Genomic DNA, 26,163 nt, shown 5'->3' with positions numbered 1-26,163 from the left:
TTACCCCTGGTTCTAGATCATTTATGAATCAATTAAAAAGCACCGGTCCCAGTACAGATCCCTGGGGGACCCCACTTCTTACTTCCCTCCATTGTGAAAACTCTCCATTTATACCTATCCTCTGTTTCCTGTCTTTCAACCAGTTAGCAATCCACACATGTACTTGTCCCCTTATCCCATGACCACTAAGTTTCCTCAGGAGTCTTTGATGAGGAACTTTGTCAAAAGCTTTTTGGAAGTCCAGGTAGACTATGTCAACTGGATCACCTTGATCCACACACTCGTTGACACTCTCAAAGAAGTCCAAAAGGTTGGTGAGGCAAGATTTACCTTTGCGGAAGCCATGCTGGCTCACTCCCAGCAGGGCCTGTTCTTCTAGGTGCTTTACAATTTTATCCTTGAGGATGCTTTCCATCAATTTGCCCGGTACGGACGTTAGGCTAACCGGCCTGTAATTTCCCGGATCGCCCCTGGATCCCTTTTTGAAAATCGGTGTTACATTTGCTACTCTCCTGTCCTCTGGTACAGAGCCCGATTTCAGGGATAAGTTAAATATTTTAGCAAGGAGGTCGGCAATTTCACATTTGAGTTCTTTGAGGACTCTTGGATGGATGCCATCTGGCCCTGGTGATTTGTTAGCTTTCAGTTTTTCCAGACAGTTTAGAACATCATCCCTTGTCACTTCTATCTGACTCAGCTCTCTAGCCTCCATCCCTAAAAAGCCTGGTTCAGGAACGAGCATATGCTCAGTATCCTCTGCCGTGAAGACAGACGCAAAGAACTCATTCCGTTTCTCTGCAACCTCCATATCCTCTTTAATAATCCCTTTCACTCCCTCATTGTCTAATGGCCCAACCGCCTCCCTGGCAGGTTTCCTGCTTCTGATGTACTTAAAGAAGTTTTTATTATTCCCCTTGATACTTTTGGCTAAATGTTCCTCAAACTCTCTTTTTGCCTCCCTTATTGTCACCTTGCATTTCTTTTGCCAGAGTTTGTGTTCCTTTCTGTTCTCTTCGTTTGGACAGGCCTTCCAATTTCGGAAGGAAGTCTTCTTCCCTTTTATGGCTTCTTTGACGGTACCCATTAGCCACGCTGGCATCCTCCTGGACTTAGTGGTACCTTTCCTCCTTTTGGGTATACAAGCTGACTGGGCTTCTAGTATTGTGGTTTTGAGTAAACTCCATGCATTCTGGAGCGAAGTGACTCTCCTGATTTCCCCCCTCAGCTTTCTTTTCACCATACTCCTCATTTTGGAGAAGTTTCCTCTTCTGAAATTCAAAATGTCTGTGTTTCACATCCTTGGTGATTCTCTCCCCGCATGTATGCTGAATTTGATGGCACTGTGATCACTGTTCCCTAAAGGGTCAATGACACTAACATCACGCACCAGGTCCTGGGTGTCACTCAGAATTAGATCCAAGGTCGCCTTCTCTCTGGTCAGTTCCATGACCAACTGTTCTAGGGCACAGTCATTTAGCGTATCTAGAAATTTGACCTCTTTGTCCTGACTTGAATGTGAATTTACCCAGTCTATGTGTGGGTAGTTGAAATCACCCATAATTACAGCCCTGCCTCTCCTTGACGCCTCCCTGATTTCCTCCTGCATCTCCCAGTCACTGTCGGCATTTTGATCCAGAGGGCGATAGCACATCCCCAGTAGCACAATTCCTTTCCGGCCTTGTATAGTCACCCACAGGGTTTCTGTGGAGGATTCCAGTCCACTTAGGTTTTCTAGCTTGTTAGATTCTATCCCTTCTTTAACATACAGTGCTACCCCTCCTCCAAGGCGCCCCTCCCTGTCCTTTCTATAGAGTTTATACCCAGAGAATCAGGGCTTGTGAATACTGAGCTGAAGCTTATGAGCTAGGATAGTATTCATTTCCTCTTACTTTGCTTCTTATGATAAGTGAGTTAAATGTGGTGTTTTAAAAATATGGTTATTAATGGTGATTTTGTCTTTGAATCAGTGTGAAATCCTTAGTATTAAGGCCCACTGGGAGTTTCTTGGTCTCTTTCTCTCATTTTAACTGTCTTTCTGAAATACTAGAATATATTCCAGGCAGTGACACAGTTTACTCTGCATATCCTTTAATTATTTTCAGAGTATCTGGGAAAAGTCAAATTCTCCATTCATTTTTAAAACTTATGTAACAGTGATGCTAGTAGATGCATAGTAGAGAATTAGACAGGCACTTCTGTTTAGTTTTCCAAGCACACCTCCACATAGTATTTGGGTATTTCATGAGCCCCAGCATACTGAAATTTGTAGTTTTCCAGCATTTTTTGGTCTGGCCACGTCTACTGTAAAATAGTTTTTGAAATTTTAAAAGATTAATGAGCTTGACTTATATTTTTCAGCTGATATTATAGTAATGTTATCTGAAAGATGGGTGTCAGATGTTTGGACAAGGGGCGTAATTTCACTGCTTGCCCTAGGCGCTATTTTCCCTAGATACACCTCTGCTGATCTGGAACTTAAGAGTCCAGTTCAGCATTGGCTCCTGTCAGGGCAATGTCTGTGCTTCCTGGGAACTATTCTAGGCACTATAGACTGTGCCTTTGACTCTGGGACCTGTCATCTAGTGCCTGACTCCTATTATGTATGGCTCTCCATTTATCATCTCAGGCCTCAGCCAGTTTCTCCACAGTTTACAGCAGGACAAATATAGGAAAGGTTAGGCTTTGGCACTTGTATTTACAGTGACATCACACTGAGATCTCTTCATGCAATCCTGTACTTGCAGGGGAATCAAATGGAAGAGAAAAATAGCTGATTCAAATGTTTGGGTCAAACTTACAAACATACTGACTTCCTTTTATCAAACAGCAAAAACAAGGATTATACTTTGAGTCCTGTCTGCTCCAGTATAAAAATGACTATAAGACCGTTCTCAAGAGCAGCCTAACCCAGGCTAGGGCAGCCCAGCCTGGGTTAAGCTGCTCATGTACAGTACCAGGATCTGCGCGGATCCTGGCGCTGCCCACCCACCTAACCCCACTTTTAAGCCCAGTCTTTAGCCAAGGTTAAGGGTGTGAGTGCGCCCTTAGCCCCAGCACCAGGATCGTGTGTGTAAACTAATTATTTCATCTATATGTGATGCTTCTGTACAGGCTCAACATCTGCATAGATTGGTCCAACTCACTCCTCTAGAGAGCCTAGAGGGCCCATCTCATGGGGATATCCCCCAATGCATCATGCTCGTAGCATGGTGCATTGTGGGGTATCCGGAAGCCGGTCCGAAGATCCACACTGCTTGGAGTTGCACTTCCAGCAGCATTTGTATGAATGGGCTTACTTTGTGGTACAGCCTTTAACCCAGCTGCAGGGACTGTGTCTCCTCAGGTGGTCTGTCTGATGTGGGAAACCCCCAAAGCACTGTGCTTCTCAGCAATGGCCTCTAGAAAGCCATGTGGCTCCTGAGAGTGGTGCTTGGGTGCGCGGCTGAGCCGTGCAGCAAGGAGGCGCTGGGTAGGGCAAGGAGATCATCTGGGGGGAAAGTAAGTTCAGGGCAGCCTTCTCCCCCCCCCACCCTGTCACCCGCCCCCCAGCCTCCAGTCATGTGAACAGGCTCTATATCTAGTTTACTAAATGGAAAAGAGCATCTAGCCTAATGGACTGCAGAAGCAAAAGAGCAAATTGTTTCTCTATGCTACAGAGCCAAGGGTGCAGCCACAGAGCAGCTTCATAAAGAGCTGTTTTGTGAAATATACCATGAATACAAAAGTATAGAAAGCAGCATTTGTAACAGAATAGGTACATGATTTTGTAGAACCACCTCTTGCATTGCACTGCCTCAACCGTACTGACCTAATTTCTCAAATCTGATATATGGGCCAGTGTTGATCAGCAACCCCATCTGGTTTGCAGGCCTTGGGTATGATGCACCAGTGTGCCTGAAACTGAAATGTCCTCCGACTGAAAGCACATTTTAAAGAAATAACATCCTTTAAACTCATTGTTTAAAGCAAGCTGTTTAACAGCTAACATTCAGCAACTCCATCACAGATTAAAAGGTAAATGCTGTGACTCATAACATATTCTCAGGTACAGCCCTAACAAAACCTATTCTATTCAAGAATTATTCTAGAGTATGTAGGTAGCATATTTCATCCGAAGTTTTCATTGAAGTGCATATTAATTATTTGTTCATTCATTCATTCAATTGTTTCAAATCTGCCAGATTATGTAGCTTAAAAAAAAAAAAAAGTTCCTATACCTGGAAACAGAAAACTTATGGAAGGAAAATACAAAGAAAAATAAATCTGCTCCAGGGAACTGACACTTCTAAGATGACACAATTAGACAAAAATGCACTAAATGCTTTACGAAGAGCAATAAGTGACTTTAAAGCTCCCAAAACTGAACAACTTACATTGTGACAAGTAGGCACATTATACTGAGCACTACTCTAGCACAAGTGCCGCTGAAATAAAGTGGGGTTGCACTGGGAAAATGGGAAAAGATGTTTGAAAACACTCACATAGGCGCCCAAAATACAGCAAAGAAATACTTTTCAACTGCCTGTGCAGCTGACTTCTAGGAATATTTTTGATTGTATCACCTAAGATTTAATAACATAGTGTTTGTTTCATACTGAGTTTGATAAACTGGTATGAAGTTTTAACTTTAACTGGTATGGAGTTTTTACTTGTTTTACCTTTATTTTTGAGCTAATCAGCACAGAATGCCAGCGGCATGAAGTCTTATTTTATGCCAGTTTTGTTGTGGTTTCCTCCAAAATATCCCATGAATTATAGTCTGGGAAGGTCCTATGAATTTGTTAGAGTCTCACAGTTTGAAGGGTCCCAGACTGTTACCTAACACTGAGCCCTTTCTCATAATAGGTGAGAAAGGGCTCAAGGGTGAGCAGGGAGGCAGCCTTGAAATGCTTACCTCCCTGCAAAAAATCCGGGCTGTTGGTCTGGGCGCAGAGATCGCACTCCCAGTCAAGGCTGGAAGATAATCCAAAAAATGAGATTAAGGGACCACTTGCTCCCTTAACCTTGTTTTGAAGATAGGCTCCAGAGGCGGGCTTGCCACTGCTGAGCTGCTGGAAGCCAAGTGGCTCCCAGAAGTTCTTACATGTAGGGGAAACCAGGCTGGGTTTCCTTAGCCCAGTTTCCCTGCGCGTGAGAACAGCCTCTCAATCTCCTATCCTGCAGAACCCCTGACAGATACCTATGCATTTTTTTTCTTTGTAAGCTTGGAAATAGCTTCTACAACCTCCCAGAGGAGCTTAATCCTGCTTAACCATATCAGTCATAGAGCAAATCTGGGCAATTGTCCGAACGTTCCATGTAATGCAGAATAATAAGACAATAGCATCAACTGCTGATGGACAGAGAAATAACAAAACAGTGGATTTCTATATACTTCAGTAGCTGTCCTGTGAACTCCAGGACACTTTGGATGCATCTATGGACCCAGTCAGGATTGAGTCCTGGTTTCTCACACTGTTCCCCAACTTTGAGCACATGCACTCAACTGCTTTGCTTTTCATGGCCCAGTCTCTCACAGCCGCATAGCTGCAACTCTGAATCAGATGCTCAGGAAGAAAGATAGCCCCAGCCCTCAATCCAGTTTCTGGACCAGACCAGAAACTTAGAAAGCCCCGGAACTGGAGTCCTCTGAGGAACTTCCCTTGGGACCTGGAGCAACACCCCTGGAATGCAAGCCAACTATAGAGCCAGCCTCTGTCACACTATTACTCCCCTGGATATCTGCATGCCAGTGCCATTACAGCCAGAGGAGGAGTGCCCAGCTCCAGGAGGCTGCCCAACCCACCTAGGGCTAAACAGGGACCCTGTAAAATACATTTATGCCTGCAGCCCACACTGCTCAGTCACTGAGGCGATTCTCACGATCACCAAAAAGCAGGCTGAGGGAGCCTAGCCCACTTTCTGGCGACCGTGAGAACCACTGGGCTCGCAGCCAAACCAGGTTGCTCTCAAGCGGGTCACTGGCTAAAGCAACCCTCCCCTAAGCCCAGGTTAGCAGAGTGAGCGCTCCACTAACCTGGGCTCTATGATCGTTAGTTGCTGCAGCGCAGCTCCACACCACAGCAACTCATGAGTAGACCCCCCGACTGGGAGGCTTAAAAGCAGTCTCTCCAGCTCAGGGATAACGGAGCTGGCAGTTGTGTGGGCAGCCGCTTCGACCGCCCAGAGCAGACTGTCTGCTTGTGTGCAAGGACAGCAGGCTAAGCCCACTCTCCATGCTAACCCTCCCCAGGCAGCTTCCACTGATCGTGGGAACCACCTCACTGACTTTGAAATTCCCCAGAAGTGGAGTGGATCCCCGCCCCCCCCTCTCTCTTTCACACACACACACACACACACACACACAAGCAAATGGCATCCCCAGAAAGGACACCTCCAAAACCAAAGGGGAAGAAGCCACAATGCCAGAGGGTGCCCCTTTAAGGATTCCACTCTTCAGTCATGGACATGGAGCCTAAGAGGGGTAGTCTGGGCTCAGAGGTACTTAAACATTCAGTCTGCTTCTGACTGCTGTCATATCTATTTGCTCCCCTGGACCTCTCCAAGGTCCTGCGGAGCAGCCCTGCCTCACCTTTGCTTTGCTTTCCCTTGCCTCACCAGAACCAAGACAGGATATATACTTCCAAACCTGGGTTAGAACAAACCAGGATCTTTCGTGACATCCAAACCAGATGATCCTGACTTATTAAGAACATAAGAACAGCCCAGCAGGATCAGGCATAAGGCCCATCTAGTCCAGCATCCTGTTTCACACAGTGGCCCACCAGATGCCTCTGGGGAACCCACAGGCAAGAGGTATGTGCATGCCCTCTCTCCTGCTGCTGCTCCCCTGCAACTGGTATTGAGAGGCATCGTCCCTCTGAGGCGGGAGATGGCCCACAACCACCAGAATAGGAGCCATTGATAGACCTGTCCACCGTGAATCTTTCTAAGCCCTTTGTAAAGCCATCCAAGCTGGTGGCCATCACCACATCCCATGGCAAAGAATTCCATAGATTAATTATGTGCTGTGTGAAAAAGTACTTCCTCTTGTTAGTCCTAAATTTCCCGACCTTCAGTTTCATGGAGTGACCCCTGGTTCTAGTGTTGTGAGAAAGGGAGAAATATTTCTCTCTGTCCACCTTCTCCACTCCATGCATTTTATACACCTTGATCATGTCTCCCCTTAGTCACCTCTTTTCCAAGGTAAAGAGTCCCAGATGCTGTAGCTTAGCCTCATAAGGAAGGTGCTCCAGGCCCCTGATCATTTTGGTTGCCCTTTTCTGCACATTTTCCAGTTCTACAATATCCTTCTTAAGATACGGTGACCAAAGCTGTATGCAGTACTCCAGATGTGGCCACACCATAGATTTGTATAAGGGCGTTATAATATTAGCAGTTTTATTTTCAATCCCCTTCCTAATGATTCCTAGCATGGAATTAGATTTTTTTACAGCTGCCGCACACTGAGATGACACTTTCAATGCTCTGTCCATCACGACCCCAAGATCTCTCTCCTGGTCAGTCGCTGGTCAGTCATCAGTGTATATGTGAAGTTGGTGTTTTTTGACCCAATGTGCATCACTTTACACTTGCTTACATTGAACCGCATTTGCCAGTTTGTCGTCCAGTCTCCCAGTTTGGAAAGATCTTTTTGGAGCTCCTCACAATTTGTTGTGAATTTCACTACCCTAAATAGTTTAGTGTCATCTGCAAATCTGGCCACTTTGATTGTCACCCCAACTTCTAGATCATTTATGAACAAGTTAAAGAGTACTATTCTCAGTACTGATCCCTCGGGGACCCCACTTCCTACCTACCTACCTACCTACCTACCTACCTACCTACCTACCTCCATTGTGAAAACTGTCCATTTATTCCTACTCTCTGTTTCCTGTTCTTCAACCAGTTACCGGTCCACACATGAACAAGTCCCCTTATTCCATGACTGCTAAGTTTACTCAAGAGCCTTTGGTGAAGAACTTTATCAAAAGCACTTTGGAAGTCCTATTATGTCAACTGGATCACCTTTATCCACATGCCTGTTGACACTCTCAAAGAACTCCAAAAGTTTAGTAAGGCAAGACTTTCCCTTGCAGAAGCCATTCTAACCAAAGTTTGCAAAAAAAAACCCAAGATTTGGAGCAAGGATTGCATTGCTCCAAACAATGCAAGTAGAAAGCAGCAGGCATGATAATCCTGTCTGCATACAGGTTAAGCCAAGGCCCTACCTCCCTTCCCAGCACCAAAAATAGCTTGCATCAAAGCTAAGAATGCAATATAATGCCCTCCATTAATTTGGCTACCTTCTCTAATCAATAGAGTGCAAACAAAACTTGTTCTTACCCAATGATCTGGCAGTATGAGAGGCCCTCAAACACCACAGGTTCTGTGTTCGTGGTTTTGCTTATTTGCAGACCACTTGTCTGCATACCGATTTAATTATCACGGGGGTTAGTTTTGCTTATTTGTGGTTTTCTACCCCCTGAGATAACTAAATTTGCAGCAACTTATGCTGCCTCTTAAAGCCTCCCCACGCACCAGCTTGGATGAGGTGAGAGTAGCTATTAAACGGCCACTCTCCCTGTTTCCAAACTGATGCATGGGGAGGATTTAAGAGGTGGTGTGTGAGTGGCCAGATGCCTCTTTAAGCCTCAAGATCCTGAAAGAGGCAGCGTGAAAGGCACCCATCCACTCGTACCACCTCTTAAGTTGGGTAGTGGTGAGACTTTAAGAAGTGGTACAAGTGAATTTCTTGCCACCTCTTTAAGCATTCTGATGTTTAAAGAGGCAGTGGGAGAGGTACCTGCCACTAGCACCACCTCTTAAAGCCTACCTACAGCTGGGAAGCAGGGAGAGTGGAGATTTAATGACCACTCTCTCTGCTTTCCAGTTGGCAGCAGTGTTCCCTCTAAGATGTACGCACGTGCACCCACTCACAGATTTTTTGATGTCCTTTAGTTAATTTTAGACCCCACTCAGGTTGAATCAGGAAGGCACAACTCTGAATGCAGGTGTGCACACACTACCTTGATACTGCCACCCAGAACAAAATTCATTCCGCATACAGATGAAAAAAATTAGAGAGAACACTGGTTGGCATGTGAAGAGGCTTTAAAAGGTGGTGCAAGTGGCTGGGGCACTTAAACTTTAAGTATTCCAGCCACTCACACAGGATTCACCATTCATGGGATTTCACAAGAAAAGTGTGAAGTAATCAAGGAATAAACAAGTGTGTCTAACGAAAGTGCAATGTTAAAATATACTGTTCTGTCTAGTCACCCATCTGAATCAGTGGGTGCCATCCTGACTAACAAAGTTCTTGCAGAAAGGCATTGTGCTAGCAAAGCTGTTGCACTAGCTACTTGCGCTAAGTCTGGACCTTGTATTCCAGACTAGTGTTGCACAATTGCAAGCATGCTTGCACTTGCACAACAGTTGCGCAACCTACAGCATGCCTCATTTGATTTAAAGGGAACTTTTGCACATGAGCGCTATAACACAATTCTGCAACCCATATCTTTTAGCTCGACTGTGCGATCTTTTCGCACTAACACAGATGTTATACAGGTGCTTCATTAGTCAATATTTATACTAGTTGTAAACTTATTTGTGTAAGTAGGAGTGAGCATACAATTCTTTATCTAAAAAGAGAAGTTTTCTGAATGCTAGGTTGTGGCCAGGAACCGTCATCTGTCCTGTCCATAGTTCAATCTAACACTGGTTGACATCCTAATGAACTGTGCATCCTAATGAACTGAGCATCCTAATGAACTCAGGCTCTCTGGGGATGCACAGGAGCCCTCCAACAACTCCCCAAATCCTCCTGGGTGCACACAGTTACTCCCCACAACAAACACTTCCAAGCACTGCTCCTACTCCACTTTCAAGCACAGCTTGTATTGAGGGTCAGCAATGTGTTTCCGATTTTGCAGAACACTTCCAGAGCATGATCAGCACTGACATGTTAGCAACTTGTGGAACAGTGCAGGTGAGGACTACCACAAGGGCTCTCAGTGCATCCAAGCAGAGCCTTCTTACATGTGCACTTTGTTAGGATGTAATTTATCTACATATTACTCATTTCTTCATTCATTATTTAAATTTATATTCCTCTTTTCATCAGAAAGGGAGCTCAAAGCAACTAACATAATTCAAATATGTGCAATATAGTAAAACTAATAAAAACAAACAAATTACACAGACAGCTCGAAATTAAACACATAAAATCAGTGTATTGAGTGATAAAAAGATGCTTTACAAGGTAGTTTAGTATTCAGTCCCATACAAACTTATCACTCTATTATCTAGAAAGAACAATTGATTATTAAATCACATGTTAATCCTTTGGGTTTAAATATCTTGCATATATAAACATAAACGCAGCATTAGTAGAAAGGAGAGGCAAGTTGGAAGGTATATTGACATTTCATCTAGCTTGGTATAGTTAACGATGACCGTTTTTAGATGTTGTAGGTTAACTACAACAATGCAGGGCCTATCAGAGTGCATAATTCCTTGACATTAGAAACCCAGCTTTTAAAAATTAAACTAACAAGGGATCTTGTAAAATGAAAACAAGCACTAGAGGGCTCTTTTGAAGGCATCAGCTGTAAGATTCAAGACCATCTGAGATTTCAGGATTAAATTTGCAATCATACATAAGATTACTAAACTATACTGTCTCTAAGGCTGTTCAAATGGAATGCATTTTTCAACCATTTGTAGATTTTCCATTCAAATTAGAGAAGTGAGAAGAGACCAAAAAAAAAAAAGCACTGTCCAAGCTCTACTTTAGGGCCACCACAGCCCTAAATTACAGTTAACTGTTTTGAGAGACCCTGTAAATAGTCCTTTCTCTTATTCATGCATGTGAGGATACACATACGTGCACAGACATGCATGTGTACACACACACACAGAGTTCTATAAAGAGACTCAGCTTTCTATCACAGGAATGACACTGATCTGTAGGCATATAATCCTCAAATGATTTCTCTGAAGTTTCAGAGTTGCAACAACTCGAGAATAAGCAGATATTGTACTACAAACTCTCATATTCCAAATGTTCCAAATAATATTCCAAACTCTCATATTCCAAATCAAGTTCTGAATAAAACCAATGTAAATTAGCATATGCAAATTTAACCACCATTAAAAAGCTGGAAATGTTGCCAGTTTGTTGATTGTTTTAAAATAGTGAAGCATTACCTGAATCACCCAGATGATAAAGCCAGGTCCATAAGGCATTAAAGTTGAAACAAATCAATGAGGGACATTCACACATTATGCAACACAAAGCCAGGCTTGCCACCAAAGACATGCTTGCCAGAGAAACTCAGTCAAACACATCTTCCTGACAAGTGTTCCTGTATGCTACCCATGTTTCCAAACACTTGTTTGTCACAATTACACATTTCATGTTTAGGTATACAAGTAATGTCTGAAGAAGTCCTAATGTACACAGCACAACCTTCTGGTAGCATACCAGGAAAATACAAGGGAGAGCTTCCCCACTACCACTCCAATCATGCAGTCTCAAGCACACAGGAGAGGGGAATTTTTCTTTAAAAAAAAAAATTCTCTGGCTTCAGAAATGCCGTGTCATCTGAGAAAAAATTGCCACTGAGGGTTCTGCAACCCCCAGGGACATATTTTTGCATGAGACAAGGCACTTCTGGAGTCAGAGTGAATCATCAAAATTCACTCCCCCCTACTGTGCGCACCCAAGGTAGCATGGCTCTAGCACAGCTAGCATTTCTCCCATGCACAGGCACATCTTCCTGGTGTACTACTGGAAGGCTGTGCTAGATATCAGCCAGTGACCTTAAACATTTCTATCAGAGCATCTGTCAGCAATACCATGTCCTTGCAATGCCAGCAAAACATCAGACTGTGGAATTCCACACTGGTGCACTGAAGAAATCAGTGCACTGCTTGTTAGTTCATAAAATGCTAAAAGAGGCAATCCATTTCACTGAAACCAATGTCTGAGTACAATGTAATGCTGCCCAATTGCCAAATCAAGATGTCGCAATTAAGAGTGCCCCATGGGCTCTCAAACTCCTTGCCTCTCCCGTCTCTTATGTGGGTTCTCCTCCATGATCTTTCAGATTTGGAGATTAGTATGGTTAGCATTACATCTGTACCAACATTTTCACCAATGACAGTAAGCACCAAACCATACATTGAAACCGTGGTCAGAAACAAATTTGCAAACTGCGGTCTGGTGCTATCACCGATGAAAACTTTGGTGCAGATATAGTGCTAAATATAGTTATCTTCCAAACTGAAGAGGGGGTAATTTCTACACAAGAAGATAAAACAAAGAGGGAGGAGTGTGTAAGCCCACAGGATGCTCCCTGTCAATTTCTGCTGACTTAAATGTGGCTAAACGTGAACCTAGAGAAGAAATTATCAGGTTCTAAGGTGGGGAGGGGGGAGTTGACAGTACAATTCTAGATTTATTCTTTCTCATTCTGTATTGTCTTCTATGGTAACTGCAAGCTTCTGTCTTCATCAGGCAAGTTTTAGCCGAATATCTGAGACGGTAACAAAAGAAATAGATACATTTGGAGATCAATGTTTTGCCACACCTGTACACCTTCACTAATTGTCCAGTTTCAAAAGAAATCTTCAAATAATCAGGAAAAAAGGAAAAAGTACTTTGCATTATATACAGAGGTGCATCAAAGCACTATAAAGTCCATTTTCCAGTTAAAAACAAACCCTGTTTCTTTCTAACACAAAGAAAAGCAAATATGTTCTTTCGTACAAAAATCTAGGCATTAAATTGCAAACACAAGTTGGAGGTTCGAAGCTGTAATCAAAAATAAACATTTCTGCAAACAATATAACAGCAGCTATAGAAGCCTTGTACTATGTTATAGATTTACAGTTTTATAATACTATAACAACACAATCCATATTTAGCAATAAACTTCAGCCCTTTTCAATAGACACACTTTTTTAAAAACATGCAAGGAAGTATGCAGTGCAAGAGCAAAGGAGGGGGAAATCCAACATATAACAGGAGGAAATGAGAACCCAAGTTACATAAATCATGTCAGCTTTATTGAACCACAACAGAATCTATATGTTAAAATGACCTGTTTTTCCTTATGGATACCTAGCTTTTAGGGGAAAGAATTAGGGTTTGGGGGCCTGTAAAAAAGCAAAACAAATAGAAACTATCGTAAGGTTTATATAAAGCCAAACACAAGAGAATAAATTAAAGTCTATAAGTGTTCCTAATCAAATATCACAGCACAAGAAAAGGAGCCAATTTATCAATCTAGTCTACTAGTAAGGGAAAAAAAGGAGGGGGGATCCAAATGATTCCATGTTTCTGTTGTATCATTCCTGACAGTGCTAGTTCATATTTAGACACAAATCTTTTAGGCTCCTTGTTTAGTGTCCCTAATCTCCAAAATGGTCCAGTCACTGCGGCTTCAAAAAGTAACCTCTGCAGCGAAATGAAAATGAAAATAAAGCAAACAGATCACATCTTAGATCTTTATGCTTGACCTCACATGAATATTCATTTCTGTCCAGTAGCTGAAAGGCTTTTGTACAGTATCATTTTGGGACACATACACACTTGAGCTCTAAGCAATTTCCCCTCTCCCTCTCTTCCCGCCACAGCCACTCCAAAATTATGTTTAATACATAGTCAGATGGATTATTTTGCCACAATAATAGTTACTGCATTTTTTCATAAAGATCTTTAATTAGGTTAGAACATCTCACACATCTGTGCTTTGGAAGCCTCTGTCAACCCAGCAAATGCAATCACATGGAAACCAATGTCCTCCAGCTATCAGACAATTGATTTTTGCAGGATTCTGCTCATGTGTTGCTTAAGGGACATGCGATATGTTCATTCATTTGTCAGTCAGTTTGCCCATGCTTCATTAGTAGAGATCATTTTTAAAAACAATATTCTCCAGGACTGAAATATTTAACCTCACACACACACCCCCAATAAAAACCCTCAAGAAACATATGCATACGAAACAAGAATAACTATGCATAATGGGCACAATTCAGACAAAATTAAGAACTTTTAAGTCTCATCAGTTTGAATGCGAGAGTTAAGGACATGCTGAAATAAATGGGAATTAACTTGGGCTGGATCATGACCAAAGTGAACAACTTTGAGATTTAAAAAAATGCATTAATATAACTGGAAGTATGCTCCAAGTGTATGCTCCAAGAGAGCATTTAAATTATGTGCATATCTGTGATATTTCTCCCCTCAAGATTCCACTATATGTGACACAATTTGCCACCTACAGGACTGTTAAAACTGGTTGGAAACACAACACTATTTATAAAAGATGGAGAAAACAGAACCCAAATATATGAAAGGCAAGAAAAAGAAAAAGTATCAACTAAGAGCTTAGCCTACATCACAGGAAGTTACTGGTATATAATATTAGAATCCAGAGAGCTCCACTTGCTGTTTTCAAAGCACCCTTCCACATATGTATTAGAACTGCTAAAAAAAAAAAGTCAATGATTGCTCTAATGCTATCTTATACAAAATATCTGATACCCTAAGTAAAAATGATGTAGGAGGACAAGATAAAAAGTAAGATTCTGAGACACTTTGGGTGAAAACATCCCAAAACCGTAAACATGCAGCATGTCAACTCCAATTGTGAAATCCACATCCAATGGCTGCAAAGGCTTCAGGAGACTGCAACACTTGTCAGTGAGGCATACCTTTTCAGATTGTCTCCTTTTAAAGGCACATTTGCAATCTCCTTCCTTCTGTGCCACCAATATAAAGCATATGACTTCAGACTTAAGCAGCATAAATCATTTGCATAGAATGTCTTGGGAGGAGAGCATACTTTGTGAATTCTAAAGCTTTCGTTGTTAAACAAGATGGCAAGGTCATGTAAAACTTAGAGAATCACTCCAGTTCGACTTGATGGTTCCCTACAGGTTCTCTTTTGAAATAAGCTTATGAAAATCAGGTGCATTCTGATGTTCACATGTAAAACAGCGTGTTAGTTTTGAATGTGAGAAAGCTTAGTTGAAAAGGAAAACCAGCGTGTTTTAAAGGTACAACACCTGTAAAATCTTCTACAACTCTGAAAGCAATTGTCTTTGGAAACCCTTGTCTGAGTGGGGGTGGGGAACCAATTTAAAAAAAAAAAAGCAATTTAGTGGGAATTAAAACTTGAATTTTTTTTTTCATAATGTGGAAGCAACTGTAAAAGGAATTAGGATTTCACTGTAATAGGCAACTCTGCAATGCCAGAAGCACTCTAAATCTGCTGAGCCTGGATTTATGGAAACATATAAGAATTATGTGCCTTTCTCCTCTCAAGTTCATGTGAGACTTACTCAGTGTTTTGGCAAGTTGAGATGTTGCAAACAGAGCTCCTCAGCTGTATCCTTTAAAAAAAAAAATCTGTATCACATTTGCAAAGAGTATCCTTTTTTTAAAAAATGTGAACGCACACGCACTAGTGCGTATGCATGGGGGCATAGTTCCAGTTGGGGTGGTGTGTGCAGTCACGTAGATCAGACACTAACTTGACTTGGCACCAATGTATGGATGCATGGAGACATATCCACAGGATGTATGCATTACGAGATGATAAGAGACATTTACAACCCAGAATATAGGAGCAGGGCAGCCTCAAGTGACATCACCAGATCAACTGCAGTGTCAAGCCATTCCAATATATTACCCTGCACACCAACTTCTTTCACAGCCTCCTTTCTGCTTTGCCATTAGAAAGCACTTGTGATTGCAAATAGTGGGGGGGGGGGGCAGGTTTACAAACACAGACAAGGCACGCCATACCCTGCTGGCATACAGAGAGACTGTGGGGGTTGCTAAATTGATCAAGACATTCATATTTTGTTTTTTTACAACTACAAAATGCATCACCATAGAAACCAGAAAGCAAGAAACTACAGTAATAACACGAAAGTAAATGCCATATCCAGTTAGTCAGTACAATGCAGCCTAAGGGATTTCACCAAAGATAGAAACTAACTAGGTTTTCAATACATACAGGACATGGGAACTTAAAAATTAAAGAGGATATCCTAAGGAATCTAATTATGCATTCCCATCATAATTTCACTGTCATCTGATCACAACTTTAGATAAATAACATTTTTACTTACAGGCATTTGTTACAGCAAAGCTGTTTGCTGTCTCAATGTTGTCTACATGAGGAACCAAATTAAAAGGTGCTTCAGATGCGTTGGGGCTGGTGTTGTGAAGAAAAATTGCTAATCGAAAAGCAGTATATTCCTGATCTGTGTTTCTGATGAAGAGGCCACCTACCAATAAATAAATGATAGTAAAGAAGAAAGAGTGTCATAATTAATTATTTCTGTGCCAGCCACTGTAGTGCAAACAGCTTCTTTAAGTCCTCTTAATACCAAATACATGTTCATGTCCATGAACATATGGAACTCATGAGACTTTTAGAATCCCAGTTTCTGCTTTTGTGTTTGTGTGTGTGTGTGTACAAAAAGAGGGCTGTCCTGCTTCTGCTTTTCCATATCTTGAATAGTCAGATCTGCTGTGATGAGAGCGACATTTGAAACCACTGAGCCTCTATCTTTGCTTAAATGGAACACATTGCTAAACTGGCCCTTCCTGGTATTAAGTGGCAGGCTGATTTAAGTGGACGGTGGTTCTGCGGGAACATACACAGGGACATAGAGGCATGGTATAGATATCACCAGACAGACAGACAGACAGACACCCTCCATTTAGGCTTCTGCACACAGGGATACAGCAAGAATCATCTGTACCTAAGAGGAGCACAATGAACTTTGTCCCTCCGCAGCCTGTGGGCAGGCAGGGAGCTGCTCAGCCTTATTAGCGGCATCTTTAGGAGTGCATGAGAAATGATGCAGTGATGGAGCTGGAAGGGATTCAAGAGCTGCGTCCCATCCAAAGAGGGAGAAGCAGAAGGCAGCAGGGAAGGGGCAGAGGGGAGGCATGGAGCAGGCAGATGCAAGGGCGGACATGGACACGAAAAATGCCCGAGTTTCAAAGTAGTGGCAGGAAAAGCACCAGAGCAGCAGGAGGGGCGGCAGCAGCAGCAAGCAATCCCCCCGCCCCGTGGTAAAGAGACGACTGCAACGTGCAGGCTATGCTAAAGCCTCCTGGAGAAAGAAAAGGGCTGCAATTCAAAGGGGGAAGCCAGCCAGGTGCTGAAGTTTGCCTAGACAGGACATGCACATAAACCTCCCCGTCTGGCGGGCGATTAGGGGAATGGTCGGGTCAGCCTCCCCCCCGCCCCACACACAGACATCCCCAAGCCCTGCCTACACACGTACACATGAGGATGGGGAAGGGGGTATTTGGACACTCTCTGCCCCCTCTGCCCTCCATTTCGGTGTCCCAGCGTTGACCTCCCCCCCTCTCCCTCCTCTGCCCCCTTCCACTCTTTCTGCCCCACTCGCCCTCCCTCTCCTCTTCCTCACCACCCCCTCCGCCCCGCCAGCCCAATGCAGCGCTTACCTATTTGCACGCTGCTAGGAAAAGCGCCCATTGCGAGTCCCCAAAAGCCAGAAAACAACAAGACAAGCTGTCTGCAAATAATCCTCATCTTCTTCTTTCTCTTTTGCCTCCCCGGGTCGCCTCCTCACGCTCTCTCCCTAGATGTTGTTCAGAGAGGCATTGAGGACGTGGTGGTGGTGGTGGGGAGGGAGGGAGGGGAGGAAGGAAGGAAGGGGGGACTGGACACCAAATTGAGGAAAGGGGGGGGAGGAAAAAAAATTAAAATGGGGCAGGGAAGAAAAGAGAAGAGGGTGGGTTGTTTGCCTCCCCCTCCCTTCTCTTTCTCCCCCTCTCTTCTGGCGTTCCTCGGGTATCTGCCGTGTCTTTCTTTCCCCCTCCCGCCTTCCTTCTTCCCCTCAGCAAGCCATCGTGCTGAGGCGGATTTTTCCCGCAGTCTCCATAGCCCTGGCAGAGGTTTCTGTCCGGCTGCAAATGTTTCACATGCAAAAGATGGTGGAGAGTTTGGTGGTGGTGCTGGGGAGCGAGGAGGCGAGTGGCTGCGCTCGGCAATGAAGACATGCGCTATTCCTCCCGCCTTCCTGCCTGCTCCAACCGCCGCTGCCCTCCCACTCTCCCTCCTTCCTTCCCGCCCGGGCGCCCCTCAGCAGACACACAAACACACACCGCCACACACCACGGCGGCATCTCTCTGCTCCCCACACAGCGCCTTGGACCCTTCAGTTAACAAAACACAAAGGAAGGAGACCCATGGAAAGCGCGGGAGGGAGGGAGGGAGCGGGGGCATCAAGTCCCGACATCCGAGAGGGGCCGCGGCTGGCGGGGGCTCCTCCTGACACGCTCAGGTGGCCTCTCGCGGCCGGGCGCATCTTCGCTCGCCCGCACACACGGGGCGTTAGGAGGGGAGCCGGGTTCATCCCACCTGTCAGCCCGCGAGAGGCTTGGTCTCTGACCGCTGAATGCCTCTCCGCCGCCACACTTGTATTCCTCTCTATTGGGTACATGTCTGTCCTTCCCCCTCCTCCGCTCTCCTGGTGGTTGGCAAACAAGGGTTAAAACAAGAAACACAGCAACACACTGAACAACTAAAAGCCATTAAAGCAGCGGAAACAATTAAACCCTTGCCACAATTAAAATCCACCCAAGGCCTAGTGGAAGGAACAGGTGTGGCTTTGAAAGCCTTCCTAAAGGCCACCGAAGATGTCCTGTTTCTTCTTCTCGCAGCAAATGCATCCCTAAACTCAGGGGCAGCAGTAGAGAAGGCCTGGCCACCAGGTAGCCACCGGAGGAGCTGGTGCGATCATGCCAGAGGCACTCTCAGCCCTGGACTTCCGGGCTGAAGTCCAGGGCCTCCACACCCCCTGGGGGCCCCCAAATCCTCTTTAGCCTGTCCCGGGTGGTGTGGTCATTGTGCCACATGCCTGCACTAGGTGGCCCAGCATGATTGTGACCTGCACCGGGGAGCATAACCTCTTCTTTAGAGACAGAGCAGGGAGTGGGGGAAAGAAATATGTGAGATGGGAATATGTTGAGTTGCATGTTGAAATGTTTCTGCTAATTCACTTTTGTGTAAATATACCTGTTTTGTATTCTTGCATTCTGGTGAGTTCAATTGCTGTTTGTGCCCTCATGAACCCGCATGTTAAAAATACTGCATGTGACACTGTGTGTGAGTGTGTGTGTGTGTAGGGGGATGATGCTTAACTTGCAGTGGGGCAGCGGGGTGGTGGTGGTGGCCTCCAGAGGCCTTTGGTCCAGGCTTCACAATTACCTAGGTCCACCTCTGGTGGCAGCTTGAGGAGGAGCTCTACAGATGACCTCAATAAACTGTGGGGCAGAAGCTCCACCATTTGACTTCTGACAATTGAATACCCCTACTGGATAAGAGAGCCGCCTAACGGCGCAGCGGGGAAGCAACCTGCCTAGAGAGCAGGAGGCTGTTGGTTCGCATCCCCATTGGTGTGTTTCCCAGAATATGGGAAACGACTTTCTCAGGAAGCAGCGATATAGGAAGGTGCTGAAAGGCATCATCATCTCATACTGCGTGGGAAGAAGGCAATGGTCAACTCCTCCTGTATTCTACCAAGAAAACCACATGGCTCTGTGGTCTCCAGGAATCAACACCGACTTGACGGCACAACCAACTGGATAGGAAGCACCTTGTAAAGTGACGTGTTTTGTATTTGGGAGGAGAGCAACTGTCCCTGCAGAACCCAGCACAGCATCTCTCCTGCAACTGTTACTGGTGCCTCCTTTGTGTGTGAATGTGTTAAGATTGTGAGCCCCTTGGTGTGGGGAACGAGAACGTTTGTGTCGGAAAGCAGTTTATACACATTTTAATAATAATTTTTAATAGCATGCGGATGCATGTCACTGAAAAGCACTGTGTCTGAAGTGATGTGAGGTAATACCGGGTGATATTACAGGGTCGTCCGCTCTCCAGGATTGGCCTGGGGAGTCTTCCAGACTTGGCATTAGTCCCCAGGTAACTTCTGAAAGCAATCTTGGGAATTTGAATCACTCGTTGCTGTAATATTGGCAGTGGCGTTGTGGTGGTGGTGGAAGAGTTTCAATCAGACCTGGCAACCCTACTCATTGAACACACATGAGTGGTTGGGTGTCAATCTCCAGGCGATTACTGAAAGCAGTGCTAGAGATTTTAATGGCCTCATATTGTGATAAATATTGAAAAGTTATTGTGGGGAAAACATCTCCAAGAATAGCTTCAGTCAAGGTTAGTAACCTTAATGGCCCAGCTCTACCTCTTTTGAATTCCTGAACAGAAACCCCATATGTACAGATGACACCTTGGAGGGCTCTGCTCTGCTCTGCACACATGACCAGGAACGCTGCAGAAGTCCTGGGTAGAGCACCAGCCACATGGGGGACCCAGTTCAAATACGCACAAAGGTTGAGACAGAGCTTGGCATCCCCCCAACCCTCACCAACGCGCATGTGTTATCTATGGATGCTGAGCCAAGCTAAACTGAACATTCTTGGGTGATCCAGGACCATGAGAAGCATGTAGCATAGTGCTGTGTCGGGTGAGTTAGGAGCCAGTAAGTTCATGGTTCAAATTTGACTTCAGCCATGAATAGGGATGTGTAGGGAAGGGCGGTTATAGCAGGTGGGGGGCCAGGGGATGGAGAGTGGTAGCTTTAAGGAGCAGGTATGCAGGTCCTTACCTGCTCCTCTGCCGCACCACTGCTGTTCCGGCTACAGCGCTGTACTGCTCAAAAGGCCGTGCATGGCTGTTCCCAGCTGTCTGTGCATGGCGTCGGCATGCACATGGCACATGATGTTGCTGACCTCGCAATTGGAGCATGCACGGATGCTGTGTGTGTGTGCTGAAGCCGCACATAGGCTGCTGGAAACAGGGAAGCAGCCGCACATCGCCTTTTGAGCAGCAGAGCACTGCAACCAGAACGGCAGTGGGGTTCATGGTTCATGTCAGAGGAGCAGGTAAGGACCTGTGTACCTGCTCCTTTAAGCGACCACTTGTCCCCTGCGGAAACGTTTAGGCTGCGACAACCCAAATCGTTTCAGCACCTCTCTAATGTGATGCCCAAATGTTTCTTGCACATCCCTGCACATGACTCATTGAAATAGTTTCAGTTCATGGGAGAAGCTTTTAAAGAGTCAAGTTCAAGAAAATTTACAGAAATGCAAATGGTGTTTGTTGTCTCCCCTCCACAGCATGAACTGGTGCATATGTCATCTGTAGTGTTCAACGTAAGAACTTCCACAGATTAAGGAAACCTATGAAGAGAGATTTGAGAAAGAGTTGGCTCGGCCATATTCAAGATGAAATGACTCCAGATTGCAGAGAGACACTTCCAGTTATGTAACTGAGTACTCTCCTTCACTGTTGGTTTTCCTGCAGCCAGATTCGTATCCCATGCAATGCTCATATAAGACTCATTGCCCCCGACCATTATTTCTTCATTTAGATTTAAAACAAAAAACAAAAAACCACCACACTTTTTAGGTGCAATCTTTTTTTATTTTTATTTCTCTATGTACACCGCTTTGGGAACTTTTGTTGAAAAGCATTATAAAAAATATCCTTCATTGTTGTTGCAAGAGTATCGCAAGGTGGCTAAGAAAAATGGCTTATTTTGGCTTGTGGCCATAACATTAAAGATTCTGATTCTAAGAAAAGATTCTGATTCTAAGAAAAGTGGCAACATCACAAGAAAATATAACCAAAACATACTGTCAAATAAAGCATTCTGGGGTTTTAAATTTCTGGTTTATTTTAAAATTGAAAACCCAATTTCGGGTTTTTTAATCACTGTAATTGTTTAATTGTTGTTTTAAAATGTTTTAAAATTGTTAATTGTTATATTGTTTTTTAAAAATGTGTTTTAGCTCTTTACTGTTTTAGTGGTGTATTTTAATTGTAAAACACCCTGAGCCGTTTTGGAAGGGCGGTATACAAATCAAATAAATAAATAAATAAAATAAACCAACACCACAGTAAAAACAAACCAGGATAAACAAACAAGGATAAACAACAGGAAGCAAATAACAACCAATAGATGATTAACAGGGTTCCCCCCCCCCCAGATAAAGTCGCAGTTGATGTACCAGTTGGAGCTGGGAGAAGGCAAGGCACCTCTGATGTCACCTGGGCATTCAGGGATAATGCTGGGCCCAGCGCAGTGTTCCCTGTAAGAGGGATTCCCAGATGTTGTTGACTACAACTCCCATAATCCCCAATCAAAGGCCACTGCAACTGGGGATGCTGGGAGTAGTAGTCAACAACATTTGAGGATCCCTGTTACTGGGATCACCGTTCCAGAGCCCTATTTAGACATGTGAAAGGTGGGGGGGGGGCCCTCTGTACTCATGTACAGCATCCCAAGAGTGTGCCATCAAGACCCACCCTGGAACTGATGTACTGAGAAGCCTCACACTCTCCACGCTGACCACATTCGTCTGCCAAACATGGTAAGCATGATGGCAGTTGCTTCCATAACTGGAAGGTTGGGGTGCCCCAACCTTCCAATCACAGAAGCAACTACCATCATGCTTATGGTGTTTGCCTTTTCAGACAAACACAATAAGCAGCATGGAGAGAGTGGATGCATGAGGCTTATCAGTCTGTCAGTGCTGAGGCAGAGCGTGTACAACATCTTTTTTTTGTTGGGGGGGGGATGTCTGAAGAGGGTATTGAAGAACTGAGGGTATTGAACAATACCCTCAAACTGTGAACTTGATCCTTCAGTGGAGTCAACCCCATCAGGTGGTTCAGCTCCACCAGGCATATTTCCAACTTTATCTTTTGTGAAAGCCTCCGTTGCTACTGGTTTTTTTAGGAGGTTCCACGGATGCCATGGTTTGGCAGAAACTGAGGGGAGTCAGAAGGGGTGGCTTGTCGCTTTCATTAAGAGATCTATCCTTACCCGCCACAATTTGAGCACTGGCCACAGGTTGGGGTCCATAGTCCATAAGATAAATCTCTCTTTTCTTAGTAGTACATAGGGATGTGCAGGAACTAAGGTTTGTGCACTGGTTTGGTGTCGAACCAGTTTAACGCTGGCATAATGTGCATGCCAGCACCAGGTGCGTGTCACCACCAGGTGCATGCCGGTGCAGTATGTGGGATCTTGGGACAAGTGCCACAGCAGAGAGCTGTATGCAGCAGCGGAGAGCAGGTAAGGACCTGCTCTCCTCTTTCTTAAAACTCCCACTCTCCATTCCCCTCCCAGCAGCGCCAAACTGGTTTGGACCTCATCCGAACCGGTTTGCTGCTGAACCAGTGCACGAACATCAGTTTGTGCACATCCCCAGTGGTGTATGAGCCTTTATTTGGGACTCTCGACCATGTCAGTGGCAGATGAAACTAACAAACCTGTTGTTAATGTTGATGTAACTTTCAAAGTTTGCTATTTAATCGTTTCCTATTGTATCCTCTAAAACTACTTTCATGTGTACAAACATACACACCAGGAATCTCTCCACATGTTCAAAAATTCTCCAAAAGTAGAGTCTGAATGTGGAGAGATGAGCCCTCTGTGTGTACAGCTGAATGCATGGAGAGCTTTTCATACTGTACAAGGATTGCACAAGGGCTGTGCACATAGTATTCAACTTCGATGAACACACACTACCTCATGAAGAACATGTGAATGGGGCTTTTGTGATCCTTGGAGATGAGTGCATATATTTCTCTCTTACACACCAAGCTCCAGGATAGATCTTAAATCTATTTCTGAAAGAGAGAGAAATGTTACTTGTAGAATCAAGAGGAAAGAGTTGTTGTATGCAAGAACAAGGCAGAGGAGTAGAATCAGGAATATTAATGGTTTATTGAAAGAGGTACTATATACAGAGAAGCAAGTGCAGGCTGCTCTCAGTGCTCCAAGCTCTTGCTGCTGGCTGTTTTGCTGCTGGATCAAGGAATGGATTAACCAAAACCATCACTTTATGATGCTTAAGGAAGAAGAATAGCCAAAGCACCTTCAGGTGAGAGGGAGGTAATGGCAGACTCAAGGTTAGGGATGTGTGAACCAATTCTAGATGGAACCAGTTCTAGATAGAACCACCCCGGTTCGAAGGTTCTTGGTGGAGCTTGGACTTTAAAATAAAAAAAAATAGAGCCAGTTCTAAGTTGAACTGGACTGAGCCCGGTTCTAATAGAACCATCAAACTGGATCGAGCCTCCATTTTGTGTAAAAAAGAAAAAAGAAAAGGACTGTCATCCATTTTGTGACACTTGTGTCACTTGGAACATTTGGCTGTGCTGCGGATCCGCTGATTGGCCAGGTGTGTCTGGCTCTTTGAGTGGCTTTGAAAGTATTTCACTCAGGGACACCTGTCACCTTATTGGCTAGCGGGGAGAGGGAAGGGGAGTGCTCCTAGGAGGGTTATTCAAAGTATATCTAAAGACCACCTTATGGCTTGGAATCTCTCCCTGCTGCTTGTGTCTGCTGCTGCTATGCCTGCTGCCTGAGAGAGATTGAGGAGCTGCTGCTGCTTTGGTTGCCTTGCCTTGCAGTCTGGACTGGTGGTTTCCAGAGAGAGGTTTGACTGACTCCTGCTTTCCCACCCCCACTTTTTAAAATTACAATATTAAAGTATTTTCCTGGCTGGCTGTAGTGTGCTTGTGTGTTTGTGTTTGTTTGTTTGTGTGTGTGTGTGTGTGTGTGTGTGTGTGTGTGTGTGTGATGGGACCCTAATCCTCCCTCCTGCTTGTTGCCTAGCCAGCTAGTCTGGCTTCAGGCCTCTGGCCCATTTTTCTGGCCCATTATTTCTACTTAATGAATCCCTATGTAGAATGTGCCATCAGAGAATACACATGTGTTGGATTCTTTGATGTCACATAGATTCTACATAATGAATCCCTATGTAGAATCTATGTGCAACCAGGGAATCCAACGCATGTGGATTCTATGATGGCACATAGATTCTATATAGGGATTCATTATGTAGAATCTATGTGACACTGAAGAATCTAATCCCAATTATTCCCTGTGGGAGAAATAATAAAACTTTAAAAATCTTATTAAAAATCATTAGAAATCTCCCCTTTGACCAATTGCTTTAGGGCTTGGATAGTAGTTGGCCCCCATGGGGGCCTAACATACACCCCACTTTGGCACCCCTGGGTGCTACCCATAGGGAATAATGGTCAGATTTTTGAGCCCCATTATTCCCTATGGAGAACCTTTTAGAACCGGTTCTAGGGGGTTCTAATTTGAACAGAACCATGGGCCAGTTCTAACAGTTTAGACCCTGAACCAGCAGAACTGGTTTAAGTTTGGTTCCAATTAGAACCAAACCACAAAAACCGGTTGTTGGGGTTCCCTCGACAGGCTACAGACTGCCACAAGAGATCGGGCCAGCATTCTGAAACCTACCCTCCCAATGTGGCCAGTGTCAGTCCCTCCTGGCCATGCAGCCCTGGGAGTGGCTACTTGCCCTGGCCAGGCAGTGTCTGCCTGCGCCCCCCCCCCCAGGATAGCAGCACACTGTTGCTTGAAGACAGTGAGTCATTGCAGGATCAGGGACATCTAATGCAAGATCTCAGCCTGTGTTCTCACAAGACTTGCCCCACCTGCCAAGGATTATATAAACCCGAGCTGGCCAGTGATGAGGGGCCAGTTCAGGAGGAGAGCTGCTAGTAAAAGGAGCTCTGACTCCCTTGGAGAGCTGGAGGCAGTGTTTCCTTGGGGCAGTCTATGAAAGGAACAGATTGCCAGATGGAATAGCACTCCCGCAGTGGCCATAATTCTGAGGCCATCTGAAACCCACTACACAGGTGGAACTTTACACCGGTTTTGTGCACATCGCTACTCAAGGTAACCCATAGATACATTGGTTTCACAAACACCTGAAGAAGAAGAAATGTCCCATGTAACTCAATGGAGCAGAATGTACATGGACACGGAGTGTAGTTAACAGACAACCAGGTGGGTGGAGATAATGGAACTCAGTAGCACGAAGAGGAAGAAGGGCTTGAACAAAAAAAAAGTGAGAAATTTCTCAACTTGAAGAACATTCCACCAAGATAGTCACAACCCGTCCTGTTTCTGAAAGAGAATAATGTCTAAAACTTTCACCATTCTCAGCCACAGGCTCAGGTAACACATGCACACGAAGAATATACCTGCAACATTTTGTGGCAGGTCCATACTTGTTTTCTTCTGACCCATTATATCTTAACTGTGGGGTTA

General features: G+C 44.6%; 1 protein-coding gene across 9 annotated transcripts in view; it reads right to left on the bottom strand.

Annotated features, from left to right (window-relative positions):
• The window catches only part of GRIA4 (glutamate ionotropic receptor AMPA type subunit 4), a 366,881-nt gene extending 348,684 nt beyond the window's left edge, over positions 1-18,197 (bottom strand). For 3 of the 9 annotated variants that reach the window (XR_008320488.1, XM_053313247.1, XM_053313246.1), the window contains exons 1-2: positions 17,486-18,195; positions 16,132-16,290 (exon numbers count right to left, since the gene is read on the bottom strand). Coding sequence is in view for 6 of the 9 variants with exons in the window: in XM_053313247.1 (XP_053169222.1) it covers positions 16,132-16,290; positions 17,486-17,573 (247 nt within the window). In the remaining 3 variants the exon portion in view is untranslated. Of the gene's footprint in view, positions 1-16,131; positions 16,291-17,485 lie in introns of all 9 variants that reach the window. The other 6 variants (XR_008320486.1, XR_008320487.1, XM_053313243.1 and 3 more) reach the window with 3 other exon arrangements.
• Between the last annotated feature and the right edge of the window lie 7,966 nt (positions 18,198-26,163).

The sequence above is a fragment of the Hemicordylus capensis genome, chromosome 3 (genome assembly GCF_027244095.1).
Source record: "Hemicordylus capensis ecotype Gifberg chromosome 3, rHemCap1.1.pri, whole genome shotgun sequence".
In the NCBI taxonomy this organism is placed as follows: domain Eukaryota; kingdom Metazoa; phylum Chordata; class Lepidosauria; order Squamata; family Cordylidae; genus Hemicordylus; species Hemicordylus capensis.
Note: the sequence above shows the minus strand (reverse complement) of the source record. Positions and strands in the feature narration are given on the sequence as shown.